The 20,797-nt window shown below is 38.2% G+C and overlaps 1 protein-coding gene across 3 annotated transcripts in view; it reads right to left on the bottom strand.

Annotated features, from left to right (window-relative positions):
- Window positions 1–20,797, bottom strand: part of LOC147164717 (ephrin type-A receptor 6-like) — a 110,116-nt gene that overhangs the window by 50,591 nt on the left and 38,728 nt on the right. For 2 of the 3 annotated variants that reach the window (XM_086092072.1, XM_086092073.1), the window contains exons 4-5: window positions 3,932–4,087; window positions 713–1,048 (exon numbers count right to left, since the gene is read on the bottom strand). In XM_086092072.1, coding sequence (XP_085948198.1) covers window positions 713–1,048; window positions 3,932–4,087 — 492 coding nt within the window. The remainder of the gene's footprint in view (window positions 1–712; window positions 1,049–3,931; window positions 4,088–20,797) is intronic. The other variant, XM_086092075.1, reaches the window with a different exon arrangement.

Genomic DNA, 20,797 nt, shown 5'->3' on the forward strand with positions numbered 1-20,797 from the left:
TCTGTATTGGTTTTGCAGCAATTAGCATGAGAATATAGCAAACTTTCATCAGTATTCACATTCCTGGTGAAAACACTGTCAAAAAGATCTTATTGCAACATGGCCCTGGCTGATCTCTTATAATCTACTGCCACCTGCTGGCCGTTTTTTGTAATAACTACCATTGCTTTAAGCGACCTTTTCAGATCAGAGGCTGCGTCAAAGCAGCAATATCAGAAGGCGGCCATTTTGCCACTTGCTGTTGACATCACAGTTGCTCAGGTAACAACCAATCACAGCTTAGCTTCAGAAAACAGGTGAGCTGCGATTGCTCGTTAGATCAGCCCTGAGCAACTGGACTGGACTGGACTGGACTGGACTTATATAGCGTTTACACTAAATGGTGCCCAAAGCGTGATGTCATCTTCAGTGGACAGCAAGTGGCAAAATGGCCGCCCTCTGAGATAGATTAAAAAAAAGGGCTGGATTTTTGCTGCATAACTCATATTCCACAAATGTGATATTAATCAGAATGTCATGTTTAGACTAGTGAGGTCACATATAACATTTTATTGTCAAGAAATGTTTACGGTTGACTTCTGAGTTTAAAAGAGACCGCATACTTCTGCACACAGAGACATCACTTCTAACTTTCTTTCTTTCCCAATGAAGTTCTAAAATGTATAGGTCACAATAATGGTGTAAAAAAAGTTTTTAAATGATTCACACTCACCACCTTGATCGGTGCTGACGGTAATGATGGCGACTTGTCGAGGAAACGAGCTCAAGTCCGAAACCCCGTTGAATGATTCTATCTCAAAGGTATAATTAGCGTGCGCTGAGAAGTCTGTGACGGTGACATAGGCGGTAGTCAGGCCTAACGGCTGGGGCAGGAAACGCAGCTCCTCCTCACAAAGTTGGCACTGGCCGGGCTGTGGACCGCAGCGTTTACACTGGACGTTATAGGTGAGGTCTCGGCGACCCCCGGTGTCACTGGGGGGTGACCATTCTAGCGTCAGACATGTGTCATTGAGGCTGAAAAGTAGGTTACGTGGAGGGGATGGAGGACCTGTGTAAAGAAGAGAACAGATTTAGGACTAATCGAGTCATCAAATCATCCAACTAGTTTTACGTTAGGTAATACAATTTAAATGTAGACTGGCCATTGCAAGTACACTCAAACTGTGGATGACAGTGGGACTTAAAATTCCAGAGGTTTAGTTGACCTGCAAAATGTGGCTACATCCATGGAAAATATTTGGTGACTTTCATAAAGTCAAGGAATCCTGGGCCAGAAAAAAACATTTTGGTGGAGGTAAAAATGAAGACCATAGAATCAGTTTTCCCCAAAACACCATGTTAAAAGGTTAAAGTGGAAGTTTTTAAACATTTCTTGACAATAATATGTTATATGTGACCTCACTAGTCTAAACATGACATTCTGTTTACAATTATATTTGTGGAATATGATTTATGAAGCAAAAGACAGCCATTTTTATCCATCTGCGGGAGCGGCCATTTTGCCACTTGCTGTCGACTGAAGATGACATCACAGTTGAAGCTGAGCTGTGATTGGTTGTTACCTGAGACCTGAGCAACTGTGATGTCATCTTCAGTCGAAAGCAAGTGTCAAAATGGCCGCCCCCCTGAGATGGATACAAATGGCTGGATTTTGCTTCATAACTCATATTCCACTAACACAATATCAACCAGAATATATAGAACATAGAACATATCATTGTCAGCACAACTCCATCCATTACACGCTTTCACCTCCCTCTCATTTGAGTGTTTACGGTATTTTTGTGCTCCCTGGACGCGTGTGCTTGTGCGTCAGAGCAAGCGTTGCGCTGTAGCAGGCAGTCAGCCGTCAACAGGGTGGAGTTAAAAGGCCTGTGAGAATTGAAAATTCCTTTTTCTGCCAAGCTCACTGTCTGCCAAGACAATGCGATGCTTCCCTCTCCCTCAGCAACCCTCCATCCCTCTCTCTACCTTTGCTTGAAATCTCAGCAGACCGCAATGCTCCTCCTCCACTTCTGTCAGCGTATGTCCATTCTTTCCCTCGCTTTATCTGCCCCTGCCTTTATCGGCCATCATCGCACCTCCTCTATTCTCTCCGCCGAGCAGAATCCACCCACCTTGCCCTCCTGTGGATCAACCCCACTGCCATCAATCAGCCTCTATTCTCCTCTAGAGGGAGATTGGGATCCGTATCCTCCTTCCTTTCTTCCTTCAATGTCTGCTCCACCCATGTTTCCTCCACCTTTATCTCTTCTCTTGTCATATTCTTGCTTCCTTCCTACTTGTATTCAGCTTTTAAACTGCAGTCTTTAATTTTACAAAAAAAAATGTTTTCTTTGGGCTTACTTCTAATAATGCAAAGAAGTGTAAACTAAGCCCAATGACATGAGAGGTCTCCTGGCTTATCTACCATTTGACTTTTAACACAGATATTAACTATTAACCACATAATTATCAAGCATCAACATTATTTTGTGGAGCTCCACCAAAAACCTGCTCATGCTGACTGATTTTCAAGGAGCAATTTTAATATAGAAGCCACACATTTCTGCACATTTTTTCTCCGAGGATTACACCTAGCAGATTAAACTCCCAGAATCCTTTTTTCACAACGCGTAGTGCAAATAGTACACTCCCCATCCATAGAAAGATTTCAGTGATGGTCCGCCGTCTATCTAAATGACAGCTAAATGGCTTTTTAATTAAAGGGGAATAAGTCTAATTAAACTTTAATTTAATGCAAATATTACTTTGTAATTACTGTCCATGAATCAACGACGAAGATGAGGCAGTCGATCCACATGCAATTAATTTGATTATCTATTGTACACTTTGACTCCGAATAGATACGTATTAAATACCACAAGGATCATCCAGAGTCACAGGTATTAACAAGTTTTGATGTTTCACGTCAATCACAATTTGCCGTGTTAAAGCGGCAGGCTAATACATTTCCTCAGTATTAGGCATGACTCACAGAGGGATTGAGGAACGTGAATATGTGTTGTGATGCAAAAACAGCAATGTTTATGTGGTGCGATAAGCTAAAAAAAAATGTCAAAAAAAAAAAGTCTAAATTAAAATGTAGCTTCACTACGCTGAAGCTACCCCACCAAAGAAATTAGCAAGTTATGCTACAATAAAATGCTAAAAGTAAAATTTGCTAAAGTATATCACGCTACATAAAAATAATCCTGGTCTTATTACTGCAATGGCAATATATGGGACAAATGCAGCACTGTGTCATTTATTATTAATGTAACTAAATAGTGCATCCCAAAAAAATTATGGAGTTGCATGTGCATCATTCTCATATTAAATTTAGCTTCTTTTTTTTGTTGTCATTTATTAATTAGATTATTTCAACGACTGCAATTGAGAAAATTACCTGTACAAATACATAATAAATAAATGAAAAAATTCAAATAAATAAAATAAAATAAAATTAAATAAAATACAATTAAATACAATTAAATTAAATTAAATTTAATTTAATTAAATTAAATATGTTGCTAGCTTGTGCTGTGTTAGCGGTTGATATTTGCTGACTGAGTTGTGATGACTAGCTCAAGCGGCAATTGTTGCGTTAATTATGGAAAATACCAGAATGTACGTCCTTAAATTCGTGTTGGATTTTGACAGAAGTTTGCTGCTGAAACTGTTTGCTGAGAACTCAGAGTAAGTGAGTAATATTGCCATCAGCTGCGCATCCCACTGTGCATTTTTCTAACCGTCTTGGGCGGGCATCAACAGGAGGGTAAGTCCGTGATGTAAAACAGAAGAGATGCATTTAAGGTTTAGAAGTACCTGTGGAAATGTAGCTTCTATAAATGCTACCACGCTATGTTCTTCACAAAAGTACCTTCACTACTCAAAACCTAATTGTTGTTGAAAATTGCAACGCTATGACCACATTAGTACAAATACTCACGTGTGCACGCCATAGTTGGAGGATCTTTTCCGGCCCTGAAATATCCCACTTCACATCGGCAGACTGCAGCACCTTCTTCATAGCTGAAACTATTTAGTGGGCACTTTGAACACTTGATGTTTCCAGCAAAAGCCTTGTAGAAGCCTGGCTGGCATGCTGGATGGGACATAAAACATAAAAAAAAGATAGTGAGGTATGACAAAAAGACGCAACATATGAGAACAGTCTCACTGCAAAAAGCTGGTAAACCAACTTATTAGTTAAAGAATAAAAAACACTCTGTGACCTCTTATTGTAGACTCAATAAAGAGTCATATAGTTGAACACTCAAATATAACAATCAAAGCAAGATGGCTTCCAAAGTAGTTGACTTTATGTAAGATAATTCATCCGCAAAACATTGCTGGGCTTGTTGGAGTCTGTCTTTATTTTAAAGCTTAATTGGAGGTTGGGACAGAAAAAAAAGAAGCTTTACAAACCAAAACAAACATCATCAGAGTTATTTGTCCCATAAATCACAACCTGTGCTTTAACTCTAGTAATGTCTCATTTTAACAGCTCTAGCTAAATGAATGTCAGTGAAAGAATCAACTCAAACAATTTGTGACTGAGTCCAAACTCATATAAGTCATGCACAACAACAACAACATGGCGGCCACAGACTAGTGAGTTACCGGTATCATTTTTTTCCTGCTGTAAATTATCACCTATAAACTTCTACAACACTACAGCGCCATACACTAAACTAGCTTGACAAACAAAACAAAATCCCAAAATGAATCCAACGCAAAACACATGCAAAGTTGCAAACTACTACCACTAAGTGCTTCACACTAAAACTACTAAGTATGTCAATGAGATTTGAACAAAAGCAATACGAGTTAAAAGTCTTAAGATGGCAGGAGTATCAAGAATAGAAGTACTGAAGAGGAATGGGAAGCTACCCTGCTTGAGAGTAGCCTGACACAAAGGAAATGAGGGAGGAGAAGAAGGTGATAGACTTGTGACTAAGTGTAAGATATAAAAAATAAGACCCCTACGTATGTAAAACTGCAACCCTCCAAGGATAGCTACAGGAAATGAATGGATTGGTAAAAGCTCTTTTCTGCCTGAATGGAACTCACTGGACACAAAAGATAAGTGCCGGCTTCTGCTTGTGTAATATTTCCAGACCATCATACCTGACCTCCAGACCCCAGGACAAATCCTGTACATAGTACACACACTAAAGATTAATTTGACAGTTTGAACTGAAATTATACTAATCAGTCACAATTGGTCAATTAAGCAGGTGCCCATGTCTAACCGCCATTTAACAGCCGAAAAAAAATAAAATAAAAAAGGCTACTCGTGAAAGAAGGGCTAATTTGACTTAAATTGATGAACTCTTTTACTTGCCTTTGCCCTTGTCTGGTTCATCTTTTAAAAAGCACAAGCTAGCGAATGGCCTACCTTCAGATAGCATTCAATCAACTATTAACGACTTATTTTTAGCGTATGAAAGCTACTGGCTTTCAAAATGAAGTTAATTACTGAGACAAAAATGCACACACAAACACGAGATTGTATCACAATGAATAGTGCCGTGGCTTTTGGCACGCCAAGGCTGCTGACATCGTTAACCTCGTCTACCGCCGCGTCCTTGAGTCACAATCTGTCTGTCAACCCCGACCCGCTCTATACCAGATCCTTTTGACTCTGTCAGCCTAATGGGGCCTCTGGTCGACCTTTCATGAACCGAGGCGATGTTTCTTTTATACCCTTGTAACAACATTCTGCCTCAATTTGTCTGGTCTGGCTCTACTCCAGGGCCACAGTGGCGCTACGCTACACTGTGGCTGACGATGCATCATCAACTGGGAACTCACACACACGCATGCACGCAGACAAACATACACTAACATGGTTTCAAAAAATGCAGGAAGATTGCTAAATGAGAAGGGCTCACAGAGTAAATGCAAAATACAAAAACATGTACGACGGCAAATTAGGGCCACGTATAATTATTTATTTTTTTTGAGGGTGGGGGCAAATTTGCGAGAAAAAAACTCGTAAATCGGCGACTTTTTAAAGTGGCAAATTTGCGAATTTATAAAGTGGCAAATTTAGGAGTTTATAAAGTGGCAAATTTGCGAGTTTATAAAAAGGCAGATTTGCGAGAAAAACTCGGATGTTTGTGCCAATACTTTTCGGTCGGGTTTTCAAATAAGGAGATAGTAATGGATTTAACCATATCGTCAAGCATTCGCCCTTTGAAGCGTTGGGTACGGCCAGCGACAAAGACGCCTCGCTTTGCGAAGGTTCACACCCTGAGGATCAAGCATTTAAGTTAATTTGTTAAAATAAATATTTTCTTGTACATTTATGTTTCCAGAATTATTATTTACACATTCATACATTTTGGTATTTTTTTGTACAAGTAGCTAAGTTGATGTGTCGAATCTGCTGATCTCCTTCATTTACTTAAAGTATGCTAGCTTCTGATTGGTTAGTGTTTAGTCAGCTGATAGGGGATCAGGAAGTGTTGTCCCTCGAGCTGCCATGTATGACGATTAAGTTTAAATTAAGAATGACTCCGTCTCCATCCTGTCTTTTTATTTGATAAACAGTGTCCCATTAACCACCAATGAATCCTCACATGAAAGTATAGCTACGCTACGTGTATTTCTCGTTATGTTTCAGATTTTTTTCTCTCGCAAATTTGCCACTTTATGAAGTCGTAAATTTGCGATCTCTATCTCCCCCTCCCCCTCTCCATCCCTCTCTCCCCACCCCCCATCTCTCTCCCCATCCCTCCCTTGATCGATGGCGCATTTCACTGTTCTTAGTGCAGTGTTAACGGGCCTTAATTGTGGTTTGAAATTGATTTTTTGAGCAACCACCCTTCCCATTTACATCAAGTCCAAACATAGAGTATCTTATCTGCGTGGGTACAGATCTTGGCTGTCAGGTCTGTAACTGACTAAATGAGATCCAGCTCGAGGGGCTTCTTGACTGATGAATGGAATAACCGACTTTTAGAGGGCAGCTGCACATCTCGGAAGTGAGCACATTTGAGCCGGGTACAAGAAAATAGTTTTCTGACTCACTGGCCTTTGGGGCCCCCGGTCAACCGTTGGCCCTCAGCCCAAGGTTAATGGGATCTGGAAGTCATCCAGAACATCCTCACAGCCTTAAGTCGTGGACCATAAGATGTAGTTGTGAGGCGTTGGTGTTGGGTGGTAACACAGTAGCATGATGACCTCACAAATTGTACCCAAATTGGTGGATTGGCCTTTAAATAATTATTTGACACGAAATAAATAGCATAAGCCCATAAACATTATAAGCCATGCAACTCAAATACATCTTTTTGAAACTTTCAAATAAAAGCAATAAAAAAAAAAAAGCATTTACATTTTTTACATTTGCTATTTATACTGACATTCCTTATTGTGACCAGTTACTGAAAATGCAAGGATTTATATTTTCCGCCCAATGCTGTGAAAAAACAAACATCATATTTCTTTTTTGACATGCATGTAGGTGGTATCGATTTTCAAAGTCTTGGCAGAAACGAAAATAAGCATTCTTCCCACGTTGTTAAACTGATGCTTTTATTGTTTCTATAAAGTCAATGAGCATTTTCATACATTCCAACAATATCAATATATTTACCTCTGGCCTGTGTCATGACTGGCAAAATGCATGCATAATATGCAGGTTTGTTGTTAGCATGAGCGGTCTTTGCAGCCGATGGGTGGGGAATTCTTCTCCCGGTGGTCAGCGAAGGAGAACAATTCCAAGAGGAGCACAATTCTGCAGCATTTACTTGCAGAACCACATCAACAAATGTTGCAGAATAGTTCAACTCTTGAAATCAAAAGCAGTGCGGTGAGGAGGCGATGCAAATGATAAGAAATCGTGACGAAGATGGCAGCACCACAAGCTGAGAAAAGCCTCAAACTATACAAAGACAATATGAAATTTAACTTACGACAATAATTACAGCTCTTGTAGCGAAAGTACAGTATACTATATTACAGGTGGTGCAAGTGGGCACCAGGTCGCCCCCAAGGACCACATGTGAAAATGTGAACACTGAAAGATATTTATAGAAATAAATTGCAATAAATTGCAATAATTTGCATATAATTATATATATGTGGGTTTTTTTTTTGCCTGTGCTGTTTTCCAATCTTTGGCCGAATACAATTTTTATAACCAATTAATTGGCCGATTAATTAGAAAAATATAAAATGAATAATTGCTACTTTAATGCTTACAACAATAAAGATGTGAATTAAGAGGCAGAATATTTGACTGTTTTACAATACTGTGTCCTTTAGTATTTGTTTAACTTAAGTGAGGAAAATGGACAAACATTTCTTTTGTTGGAGTGTCGGGGTTTGGGGAGGGGGCGGGGTGTTAAAAAGGCTAATTTTTGTCTTATGTTGTAATGTGCTAATATGTAAAAAATATATTAAATATATAATTATTATTATTATTATTATTATTAATAATAAGATAATTTTTTAAAAAGACAGATTTTTTTTGCTGATTATTTTTAAATATTTTAAAATAGCTAATATCGGCCGATTTAATTGGTCGGGCCCTACTAATACCATTATTAAAGGTAATTTGTGCAAATTTGTTATTTCAGAAGTGTGTATCCAACTGGTAGCTCTTCACACTAATCAGTACCCAAGAAATAGTTCAGTTTCAAAAAGGTTGGTGACCCCTGCTTTATTACGTAAAGTACCTCGTTACTTGCAATTACTCTATTCAAATTTTGCAAATCAGTCTTCTACTTCGACAATACCAAATCCCCTATAATTATCTCTGAGCTACAGCAAAATGACTGTTTAAGTTTGAATCAACTGAATTAATCTGTTTTCATACGCTTCCAGCAGCTTTGCGTTACCAAGCCAACAAACCCAAAATATGATGAAATATCTCTCATATTCTGTAGAACCTCTTGAGAAGTGGCACTCTCGAACCAACCTTTTAATAGTTTTTCATGCAATCAGGACAGATGCCCTCAACACTCCAATGACTGCTCCTCTCTGCTACACCCCCCCCCCCTCTTCTTGCTATCTTCATTAACTGGTGTGAGTGCAAACTCTGATTTGCACTTGAGGATTAGTTTGCCTCACAACACATCTCTGCCGAGGTGTTGGGAATGGTGTTATGTAGTTTGTGAAAAAAGAGTTGGCCAACTTCAGCTCTGCATGAATATTGATGATGTTAAAGCGTTTGTGTTAGCGGTATTATTGTAGCTTGAAAATTCGCACGCAAGATAAAAATAGGAATGTGGTCTACCTGTTGTTGTTTTTTTTGTCATTTGTGTAACACATATAATATTTGTGTACAAAGTGCTTATTTTTGTTTACTGCCTTCACGCCTCACTCTTTTCGCTGGCTCTCTCATTCAAGTGTCTATCATGAGTTACTCTGCAAAGTGGCTGGTGATCACAGGGCAAGTAAATGAGTATTGAACCAGTGTCTTGGTTTGTTGGGATGGATGAGGACGGGTAAAGGACACAAACAGCAGCCAGAAGCTGAAAGCACAACCTGGTCGATATTCAATTGGACAGTGACACAATTTTCGTAATTTTGGATCCTTGCACACCCAAGATGGATTTGAAAGTAAACCAGAAGGACATAATTGAAACAAAGGGTTTAGCAAATACTAACCTACCAGTCAAATGTTTGGTCATGGTCAGATAGGACACAATTCAAAGAAGGAATTGAAACATGCAAGGGCGAGGTGTTTAGACAGCGCAGTAGTGTACCGCAAGGCTCCATTTTGAGTCCCTTTTTGTTCAGTGTTCATATAAATGACCCGCAGAATGGATGGTGCAAACATGCTTGACATTCAATATTAGCAAAGCAGTCATGTTTTTCCCCTATACATAATCCTCATCCCGCATCCAAATTTATTATAAAAGGCAAAAAAATTAAAAAGTACAGTCAAACACTGAAATGTTGTAGCAAAAAGGTATCTGTAGTTAACGTGACATTTGAGCAAATCATTTCAAAATAATAGAAGCGTCATGCAAGGGTTATTAGTTTAGATATTAAAAAAATGCATGCAAGGTTGGTGAGTTATATTTATATACCGTTTTACAATTTTCTTTCCGATGGTGTGAAAAAAATACGCGCCATAGTTCGAACCATACGCTACTTTCCTTGTCCGTTTGCTCGCTTTGCTGTTGTCGTAATGCTTCATCTGCACCACTGGCCCAATTAACGCCTCCTCATATCCCAGAACTTTTATGCCACTGTTTTAATAACTATTTCATTTTGAACAAAAATAAGCTGATGTAAGGCACTGTGAACGTAAAAACTTTGATTTTTTTTTAAAATAGGAAGTGGCCTGGCTAATGTTTCATCCCTCCATAGTTATTTAAACTTGATTTATAGAAATAGTTTTCACCAGTTTAATTAGGCTACAATGTTGTTGTCTGGTGGTTTGTTGAATTTAATCGGGCTTGGCTAAGATAAAACGGGCGCAGGCTCATTATTGGAAAGGTAAGAGAGGCAATAAGCTGTTTTAATTCTGCTTATTTTAAAAAAGAAACAGTATTCGCAAGGATAATCAGAGCTAATTATCTCTGCCATTGACTGCACTGAGAGTGTAAGCGACTCTATAAAAGATTCAAGCAGTCACACATTGAGCTCTCAGCCACCATAATATAACGGTTAATGCAAGTTCAGCTTTCAATCTCACAGAAGTGATGTTTTAATGATTGTAATAAGGTACACGGTACTTCAAAGTGGCGTATTCCAAACAATCCATTAATACAGCCAATTTCAGTCATTTACATCCCAAATAATATTTTGCTAAATCAACTGACACACTCGTGAACTCCCCAAACACAAAAAAAAAACTCAAAAGCGTTTCTATTTACAGTCGAGTGAATGCTGCCTGATGATCGCTTTGGGATGGACAGTAAGAGGAATGTTTTACAACATTGTCTGACAGTTTGAGAGCCCTGACTTGTAGCTCAAATGTATGACTACAAGCCATAATAAAAATATATATCCATAAATCCACTGCTAATTGTTTGGAGGTGGACGGCACAAACATTGGGTCACTTTGATCAAAGGAATCCCGGAAAACTCTAAGGTAACCAATTTACACACGTTCGCATGTTTTGATCATATCATGAGGATGAGAAAAATTGGAAATGTTTTACGACAAGGAAACCTCGAGGACAAGCCCATAAGAATGTTTTATGTAATGGATCCCGTTTGTTGTATGTAACCGAAGTAGAGCTTGTGGCTCGCTAATGTTATGTACAACCTCAACTCAATTGGGATCATTGTAATAGGAGAAAATATTTGGACAGTGAAACAATTAATATAATTATGGTACACTGCCATTTCTTTAGTGATCCAGCAGTTACGGACACAGTGCATAAGTGTTTATGCAAATACATAAGTGATTTTAATGAAGCTTGCAGTTTTCACTTCCCACTATCTATCGTTACTATTACAGATCATATTATATGAAAATGACACATACATATACACAGCCATTCATTAAGCACCCTCCCTAGAGAAAACTCTACAAGCCGCCACTGTATACGGTGCCACTTTAACTATTACCACCATGCTTTTACAAAATTATACATTAAAAAGGCATGATAGCACAGTCAAATGTGATAATTGCGCTGAGAAAAAAACTCTAATTCCCCAACACCCCACAGTGTATTTTTTTAATGGCAAACTGATGACGCACAAAGTACAAATGAATGCAGTGTCTTTTTTAACAAAAGTCTACCCGTGATCATTCATTCCGCAGTTCAAACGCTGCATATCTATTTTGTAGTTGTACGGCACTTGTATCAACCAATACTGGGGTCTTAACATATTTATTTTGTATTCTTATATAAAATATTCTTTAAATTAATTGATTGCATAAAAGTGAATAATTCTATAGTCCAAAAATAGTGATAGTGGATGATTATAATTTTTTTTTAAATACCTAAAAATGTCCAAAATTTGACCATAAAATGTCCAAAAAGGAAGAGAAAAAGAAGAAAATTACAATAAAATTGCTAAAAATGTCAGGGAGTTGATTAAAATATCCACAAAAGGGCCAAAAATGTCAGAACATTTTAAGTAAAAAAAACAAACAGAAAATTTATTTTACAAAAATTGCCAAAAATATCAAAAATTTGACAGAAAGGTAGAAAAGTTTAAAAAATATATTAAAAATAACACGGATAGAAGAAAATGAATCTCAAAGTATTGGATGCATCATTTTCTGTCATGGTGCAACTCTAATTAGCTCTTGGGCCCTCAGTCAGTCCATTAGACTAACACTAACACACGGTTTCCTCACACAATGTTCAAATGCTTTACGGTTACAAACAGATTTGTTGTTACTTATTTAGCCTAAAATGGCTCTTTTGACAGTTAAGGTTTCTGCCACCTGACCTATAATATTAGTACTCATTATGTGTATTTTCCGACCTCTGATGTGTTGTGCTGTCGTTTTGTTTGCACCTTGAGTGAGCTTAGTGTTGTTTATTGACCACATTGTCTGTTTGCGCGTTATATCCATCGCATTGCCTCTTGATTATTTCCCGCATAAATAAAAGCTCTACCGCAGACAAGCTGAAGTGTTTTGACCATTTCCTGTGCGACTCCAGATTGCCACAATATTAACTTGATATAACATTGGAGCCACCTCATTAATGGATGCCCGCAGGCCATCATGAGAATCTCTGCACCACCGAACCTTACCCCAAACATAAACAAACATGATGCCAGGAAAACATTTCCACAAAATAGCACAAGAGTCAAATGTTTTGACTGAGTTTGACACCCCTGCTCTATACGAACAAAAGATCAATTTAAAGAGCTCAAAATCCAAAAGTCCAGTTATGCATATTGATATTGGACCAAGATGCTGAGCCAAACCAAATTAAATTTCATACAGGCCCAGTGTCGGATCTGAGCTCCCAATGTCATATGCTAACAATGACATTGACTACATCTACTCATTTATCCTCAGACTTATTGGATTCTATTAGAGGTGGACCACATCATTCACTTGATTTAAATATAAAATTTAATGTGGCTCCTCTCTCATTTAACGTCACATAAGCGTACACTTTTACACACAGATGAGTAGTCAGTATATTCTTTTTCTCCCTGGTTCCTGTCTGATCTATGGAGTTTAATAGTGTTTAATAAGGCTGACATTACATCGGTATAATCCCACTCTGTCATGCACCGACACACAACCAATTCCATTTCCATCGGCTCAGCTGTTTTCTCTTCTGCTCCGAAAAGCTAATTTCAATGAACAAAACCAGGCTTCAAATATCAATTATGAATGAGGAGAGAAAGCTGATGGATGCTTAATTTCCTTAAATCCTTTGGAATTCTATTCCGATTTTGTTAAATATGATTTTTTTTTTATTACAAAACCTCCACAGAGGAAAACAATCAGTTGCATTTGAAATATATCTTTTGTGACATCAGTGCAGGAACTTTCCTTTTCTGTCTCATATTTGTTGCTGCAATATCTCAGATAAAGCACTGCAATGTGTCAAACGGAAGAAAAAAAAAACGGAGAAATGAAAACAACCCTCAAACATTCTTTGTTGCTATTGAGGTACAAAAGTAAGCTCACTGTGTTCCTGTCTGGATGTGGCAATATTACTTCTGGGTAAATAGAAACACACAATGGGAGAGAGAAGAATGTCCAGGTTAAGACACTTTTTACAATATACTGCAAGTTAAAGTCTAATGCGTCTTGTGTGATGTATTGTATTATACAGCATGGCTTCCATCTCGAGGGAGGCACTTTTCGTTCACCTGGAGTTAGTGTTTGCTAGAATTTAGCATCCTAGCATAGAACAGTGGGTTCTGAACACCACCATCCTATGCGCATTCACTAACCCTAATTGACAAATAAAATGTGATTTTTTTTATTTAAGCCATAAGTATACCCGCATACTTGAGCCATTTTCAACAGTGAAAAGTTAGGTTCATACCTTTAAATCTCATGTGCTGAGGAAACAGAAATAGTTCAAGCCTTACTTAAGATTTATGTAATTTTTTTACATGACAAATTCCCATTTAATAATAATTTTAACACAAACATACCAAAAGAAACTTTATATAATACATATTTATTATCAAATCAAACTTAATTTATATAGCACCTTTCATACATTAAAACGCAACTCAAGGTGCTGAACAATTAAAACATCCATAGTATAATAAAAAGATAACCTACCCCTAAAACCTAGAAAACGGGTGAACCGTGATTGGTCGTTACCTATTTCCTCAGCACAGTCAGTGGCAAAATGAGTTTCTAAAGGTATGTTCATGAAAAAGTATCACAATTATAGACAAAATATTATATTCTTGCTGTTGAAAATGGCTCAATGAGTCTTAAAAAAAAAATCTAATTTACGTGTGGAGAGAACACTTTTGTTTAGGACACCTCTCAAGTGTGGCTTTATCTTGTCGTGTTTGTTGCTGACTGCAAGGGATACTAATAGTGTCTAATACAATGATGTCATCCCTCTCAGCAATCTGGCTTCCTCCCAAAAGGTGCTGCTTGCAAGGTGTTGCTTATTTTAGACCGACCTCTGTTGTATATAATGTTGTAAATATTGTTAATAGCATGGAAGACACTGCCTGTCTAGCTGTAAGGGAGTGAGCGGATAGAGTAGTTAGTTAATACACAGGAAGGCCAGAGCAGATTCAAACCCTTACCATTCGAACTGTGAGCCGAGTGCGCTAACCACTTTCAAAATGGACCATGCACAGTAATTGCACTTTACTGGCTACCGTGGCCCAACAGTGAATATAAACTCATCATTGCTGTCAAATCTACGGCAGTCTGCGAGTGTTTGTTATGATTTGTGGACTTTGATGTGAGTCTGTTAGCCTGCAACAACTATCTTTGTCTTTAGCATTTGCATATAATGACATGCGGATGAGTCACCCTAACATGCAGCAAGAGTTGCCACGATATGAGCTATTACTCAAATGTAATCACAGCCAAAGCCGCCTCTGTCTTGTGGCTGACTTTTCTCATTCTAAGTAAGGCATATATGAATTAATGAAATATTGTGCTGGTGGTGGGATACTCCCAATAATCTTTGGCTGTTAGTCGACAACCAGCTGTGGCTTTTACAAATCACACTGTTGTCCCCAGTTTGTGTAATTAGTTTAGTGTTATTGCATTCACGTGGAACGGAGGGTGTAAAACGTGTTATTGCTTTTTAACCGAACACGGTGGGGAGACAAATGTGCGCAACATGATCAATAAATCATATCTGAATACATCAGCATCCCTCCAACTGGAAAATGAACTAGTGACTGGTTCTCTGTTCATAATTGAAATTAAGAATGTAATAATATGCGCGGTGTAATTTCCATTGTACAATATGTCATGAAGTATTGCAGTTAATGCACAGTTTTATGGATTACAAGAAAACGTTAACAATATTCCTTAGAGTAGTTCCTTGAGGGAATAATGTAACAATAAATACAGTACCCGGGATGTGCTGCTACCATTACTGGTATTAGTGCCAATACTGTTCTTCTGTATTTGTAACTCTTACTCGTAAAAATGCTCTGATACTACTACACTGATATTACTTCACCAGCCTGACTTATGATTTCCGGGTTAAGAGGCATGTTAGCCGTGAAGATAAACACCAATGGACCCACTTTTAGCCGACTGCTCCTGTCATGAAGCCGTGGTGGAAAACAGGCAACATTTTGCCACGGAGGCTAGCTAGTTAGCTTGTAGTGTGTATGTAATCCGAAAGATTAACCCATGATGGTGTGATGTATCATTTCAGTCCTGACAGTTTTATATAAAGCTAAAATACCTTGTGTAACAGGCTACAACTAAGGGAAGGCAAGAATGTGAGAAAAACGTGTTAGTAAAGCTAAGTTTTGAATTTATGCCACGTGAATGTTTTTGAACAATATTTAAAGTATCAGTATGTGGTATCATCGGCAAGTACTCAAATGTAAGCACTTGTACTCGTGGTATTGCCGCATCCCTAAAAATACCGCATCACCATTTTCCCCCTTCAGTGCAACTGCCTTCTTTTCTAATTGTTCATTCATCAGTCCTCATCTTCCAGGGTAGTTGATCCGCTCGAAAAGTCTCCTGCAGTTCTCTAATCACATTGACCACCAGCATTCAAATTAAAGCTGTCACCGCCACTGCTGGAGACCACTGGTCAGGGCAGCGTGGCTTTGAGCACATCGACATCAGATAACACACATGGGGCTGTACTTGTGTTGGAAAGTAGCAAAGGTTAAAAAAAGAAAATAATTGTTTTGGGGTTTAATGCCATGGTAACAGTGAACAGACTATCGTTATAAATCGCCATGCTTTGTTTTTGATCAAAGGCTGACCTTAATTGAACCAATACAAAGTTTGACATCAGCAAAATTAATAGAGTACCTGATTTTGATCAGGGTTTTTTACTTTCAGGTGCTACTAGGTAGCTCCCTAACAGGTAAACAAGCACCATGGGAGATAGCTAGGGAGCTAGTAGCACCTGAAAAAAAAAACTGCCACAGCTTAAGCTCCTGATGCTAAACGAGCAGGTAAACGAGCACCATGGGAGCTAGCTAGCTAGCACCTTGGGCTAAAGCCAAACTGTGGCAAGATTTTAACTTTCTGGACTTGGATTTGCCACCTCTGTCGGTGACTACGCAAAAGTTGAGTATCGTATCGGTTTGAAAAAAAAATGTGGTATCGAACATCCCTAAAATCAATCATGAAGTTGCACAAAAATCAACCGTCACCTCAAAATGTCGGGTTCAATATCCAAGATTACCAATATGTTATTAAAACCGAAATGACAATAAGCTCTGGATCTCTGTTTATATGGCAACAACTAGGGCTTTAAATAAATCAATGTTTACTACTATGACCTACAGAGACACACATCTCACCTTTGCGTGTATGTTTGTGATTGTTTTGACAACGTTGGCATCCATACGTGAAACTTTCTCTTTTATGTTAACCAACCATAGCTTACTTCACACCGGAGGGCTGTATGTTTTATTTGAGTTCAGCGCATTTGTCATAATGCGGCTATGCTGTTCAAAGCCTGCATAATGCATCCACAAGACTCCCGAGGGTCTACCGCTCGCACACAGACACAATATCAACAAAACTATATTGAAATCAGTTTAACTTCTTCAGTGTGCTGCTCTCAAATAATTTCACTGAGCCAAAAGCTCCCTCAAGCCAGCCTGTCTCTTCTATATATAAACGCAGAAGAAGAAGAAAAAACATGCAGTTTCTGATTCCTAACAAGAGTTGTTTTGTAAATCACAACATCATTAACCGTGTTGCTCCGCCTCTAAATAAAATGCAAATAAAGCCCAGTAAAGGGATTTAATTAAGTACATATCTTTGTGTTTCCCTTGCAATCAAACCCCAGTGGAGTCTTCCAGCAGTTCAAACATATTAAAAAATGCCTGATGTGAGTGGATGATGCTAAAAGCCATTAGCTTATCCACATGCATATGCATTTAAATACAGCGCACTATAAAGCTTATGTGCCGTTTCAAGTAGCGTTTAGGTGGCTAATGTGTTTTTGGTATTACACTTAAATTAAAGAGAAAATGTGAATACTAAACTGCTAGATTTGATAAAATACATTTAATGATATTCATTCTAAAATGAAATGCATATAGGTTTACCTGCAAATACGTAATTATTGTAGCAGAGCAAAAATACGGTAGGCCTATATATTCACTTCTGAAATAAACATAAAGAGATGGATTACAAAAAGTGTTTAAATGCCACAGCCAATGTTTTCGTCGATTCAGGCCCAAATGAAATCAGTTGAGATGGCTAGGTTATTGCAATGCATATGGTGACAGACTGAAAATAGAAATGTCAAGTTATATACATTCCCATAATGTTTATGATACTGCACGGTGTAATATGGTTCCACAAAACAGTCAGGTGTTTATAATAGAGTTCACTTTTGAATCTATAAAAATAAAGGTCGTAACTTGAATGAAGTAATAAATAAACTTGGACTTGAATTCTCATTTCCTAGCTTCTTCTTATTGGTTATTAGACAGACAGTCAGCAAAGTGGGCTTCATTAAATGTCTGCTGGCCTGCTTTGCCCTTTCCGGGGTGATCCTGGCACCAGCGCAATAAACTTACAGTAAATGGGAGTAAGCTGGCACTAAAAATAATAACTGTAAATCTGCCTCCATATAGTTTGGTAAAGCTTTGGCAAGAAGGTCATAGAGCACTGAAATGCTTGTTAATGCTAAGCTAAGAAGCTAGCATTAGCGAGACGTGAAAACTGTTAAGTCATAAAACATCTACCTTCTTTTTATTATTTTTTTTGTGTTCACAGTTTCAGTGTCTCTACAAAAGAATCCTCACAGTTCAATCTCAAAGTTTTGTAAAAGAAAAAAAAATGTTTAAGCAGTTTAATATTCTGGCACGTCTGCGGAAGCAATCCATTTGAGCTTTCTCCTTTGGAGAGAGGTGTGTTGGAAGCCCACATAATGCCTGTGATTATAAGAGGAAATGATCTGACTCTATAGGTAACCTTGAGCATCTGTCACAAAGTCTGTATTTATTTTCCAGGAAAGCCATTTGCAAAAAGCAATCCCAAAAGGAGCAGTGGTATCAAGATTCATTTTCAGGTTAGACAATTAGTGAGCAAGATGCAATATTGCATGGTGGGGAAAAAAATAAATATAATCTAATATGATAAACACACAGAAGGATGAGTTCCCTTCTTATGGTAATCCATGGATACTATAGACAAGCCTCTCCCAAATGTTTCACCCCCGTCAAGACTTCTTGACAGAACTGTCACAGCATATTTATTTCGCATCTGCAACTGAGAAAAACAATATAAAATGCCAGCAAAAAAAAAAATCCCTTTACCAGCTAATTGCATGGCCAGATGGATCTACTAACAGATTCATTCTCTTGAGCATCCAGTGGCACTGACAGCACTATCAGACAGACCCATCGGAACACCGTGTGTATATGCACGCACACGCTTGTGTGGGCTGTTGAACCTTCAGCATGGCATTTTCTGAACACTGAGGCATCAATATGATTGCGTAGAAATGAGAGAAGAGACGGTTTAATTTGCGCACATTCCAGTTCCTACCGGTTTCTTGGTGATGTGCTACTCTAAAAAGAAAAAGGAAATGGTTATATAACATCGAAAGTGTGAAACTGTTCAGTCAGATATTCAAAGTGCTGTTTTGCAAACACGGTATCTTCTTGAACATGTTCAACTAGAACTGCAAGCAGCTATGAAGGGCCCTCACAGCCTGGGCCACATTGGGGTACCGGCACAATGAATTTCACATTTTTGAAAATGGCACCAAAACCTTTACATATGTATTTGTATTTTATTTTTGCCAGGTCTGATGTGGTGATCATTATTTTTCACGCATCTTTACATCACCAAAATCAGCATCATTTTTTTTTTATGCCAAACAGCACATCGCCACGGCAACAGCGTTGGAAAAAATGAAAAGCATTGCTTTTACTTTTGCATCTTGAACATCTTTACATGAAACAGCCACAGTTTCAAGACAATCAGATCAAATCTCTAGTAGAAGTTTTTGAAAATATGACCTTTATAATAGGCCAGAAGTGGGGCCAAAATAAATTTCAAAATGGCTGACTTCCTGCTAGATTTAGCATATAGCTCCAAGATCCTTTTTTTTTTTTGTAGGTCAAGCTGTTACATATGCCTCGAATATATCATAGAGCTTGTACACATGGCTCATTCAAACTTCATTAGGGGGCAAATGTTTCGCCAGGCCCGTTGTGAATTATTTGCGGAGAACAATAATAATTCCTTCAGAATCAATAGGGATCTCGCATCAGTCACTGCTTGGGCCCTAGTTCGACATTTTATTAGAAAACCCAAGATGCACTTTGCATTTTGAAAAAATCTACTAAATTAAGCAAGTCATATTACATTCAATTGCATGTCCACTATTAAGCCTGTTGATTTTTTAGAGAAAAAATTGTTAATGTGTAACCAGAAAATGTGTGTCAAACATCATAATGGACTTTCCAGTATAATTGGTTCAATGACACAAAATGTCTGCAAATGATTGAGACTTTAAGGCACAGATTTTTTTGGGGCATGCTCCTTAATTTTCCAATGAATAAAGGATCATTAAGGACAACAAGTGGGTGTATTAGTGAAGTTCTGAATCCTGACAATCGATTTTTTCTTTTCTAACAAAAGTATTTTACGCCACTAAAAGCAATTATTTTCCTCATCACAGAAGAACAAGTTGTCTCCCTGGACAGTTAATGGGATTCTACAGATATATATGCTTAACTATCCTTATATTGAGGGCTTTCATCGCTCTCGACGGAAGGATAGCAGTCTGTGGTCCCTGGCAACCGAGACTCCCCTCAGGGTTTGTGATCACTGAGGGGTTCTTGCTGGTTGTCAAAAAGAAGTTGAGACAGAGCCGCAACAAGAACAAGCCAAGTAGTGGATGTGGTCATCCTGTTACTGTTACTTGCAGCATCTACAGTAATGACAGTAAAATCTTCTTTTGGAAAGTCGTATTTGTTGTTGCGTCTTTTGTCTGTGTCCATATCAAGTGTAAAAATCCTATTTGCAACAATGAGTCGAACATCTGTTTTCCCTGTTGCTGGTCCCTCTGAGCTCTTAAACAACCAAAACAATCCAAACCGTGATTCTGTCCTGTGTCACCTACTCTCTGGTGCCTCTCGATTCTATTTTTTTTTCCACATAATTTGCCTCTTCTGTTCTTCAGATAAACACTTATTGCTTGCATCCCACAGTGAAGAGAAATAACTGGAACCCTTTCTGTCCCCCTAAGGCGCGTGATGGAAG

Source organism: Leptonotus elevatus, chromosome 12, assembly GCF_054856555.1.
Source record: "Leptonotus elevatus isolate MCC_2025b chromosome 12, RoL_Lele_1.0, whole genome shotgun sequence".
In the NCBI taxonomy this organism is placed as follows: Eukaryota; Metazoa; Chordata; class Actinopteri; order Syngnathiformes; family Syngnathidae; genus Leptonotus; species Leptonotus elevatus.